The 979-nt window shown below is 42.6% G+C and overlaps 1 protein-coding gene across 1 annotated transcript in view; it reads left to right on the top strand.

Moving 5' to 3' along the window:
* The window catches only part of ap1s1 (adaptor related protein complex 1 subunit sigma 1), a 67,068-nt gene extending 66,578 nt beyond the window's left edge, over positions 1-490 (top strand). Inside the window, exon 6 of the mRNA XM_079491728.1 lies at positions 371-490. Coding sequence (XP_079347854.1) covers position 371 — 1 coding nt within the window. The 3' untranslated portion in view covers positions 372-490. The remainder of the gene's footprint in view (positions 1-370) is intronic.
* The last annotated feature ends 489 nt before the right edge of the window (positions 491-979 follow it).

Genomic DNA, 979 nt, shown 5'->3' with positions numbered 1-979 from the left:
AAAATATTCGAATTCATTGAGATAGGATTTTTTGATTTTCATGAGCTGTACGCCATAATCATCAAGATTAAAACAAAAAAAGGTTTTAAATACTAAAATTAACTAAAATATTCTAATGCATTGAGATTGACCTGTATATAGAGGGCTGGAGTTGTTATGTGTTTTGCAATAATAATCAAAATCTGCAAAGTAACTATAGTAACTAAAGTCTTCAAATAAATGTAGTGGATACAACATTTGCCTCTGAGATGCAGTAGAGTAGAAGTATTGGAAATTGGAAATACTCAAGTAAAGTACAAATGCAACAACATTGTACAGTATACTTAAGTAAATGTACTCAGTTACTTTCAACCACTGATTAATATTGCAGGAGCTGGATGGAGGATCCATCGATGGTCCCCAAATGCAGGGAATTGTAGCTACGCGGCTGTGCATGCGGCTTCCCCCTGCAGCGCTTCAGAGAGACTGACGGAACGGAGGAAGAAGATGAACAACGAGAAGGGACGGACGACGGAGACGTGGCTGTGGAGGAGGAGGAGGACTGAGGAGCAGTGGTGCAAAGCAGTGGTTCCCAAACTTTGTCATGTCAAGAACCCCCAAATTGAACAAACAGGAAGGTAGGAGTGAACACCAGTAGTGGGGAGGTGCTGACCGCAGGAGATAGAACTATGACTGAGAAAGGAGAGAGGCCGCACAGCTCGTAGTCACGATGCCATCAAAATCTTTATTTTTCCAACGTTTCGGCAACAAGTTGCCTTCTTCAGGGAACCCCCAGGGAACCCCCAAATTGACATGAATTAGCCCCGCGGACCCCCCATTTGAAAAGATATGCCAGTGACCACCATAAGAGAAGATTTTTACGGCTCTAGCAGTGATTCTCAACCCGTTAATTTTCAAGGCCCCATGAGTTTGACATGCATTAGTCTACGGACCCCCATTTAATGGCATTTCTATCTCTGGGACCCCCAATTTATATTGT

The sequence above is a fragment of the Electrona antarctica genome, assembly GCF_951216825.1.
Source record: "Electrona antarctica genome assembly, chromosome: 21".
NCBI classification, from domain to species: domain Eukaryota; kingdom Metazoa; phylum Chordata; class Actinopteri; order Myctophiformes; family Myctophidae; genus Electrona; species Electrona antarctica.
The sequence above is the reverse complement of the archived record's forward strand: the minus strand, read 5'-3'. Positions and strand labels throughout refer to the sequence as shown.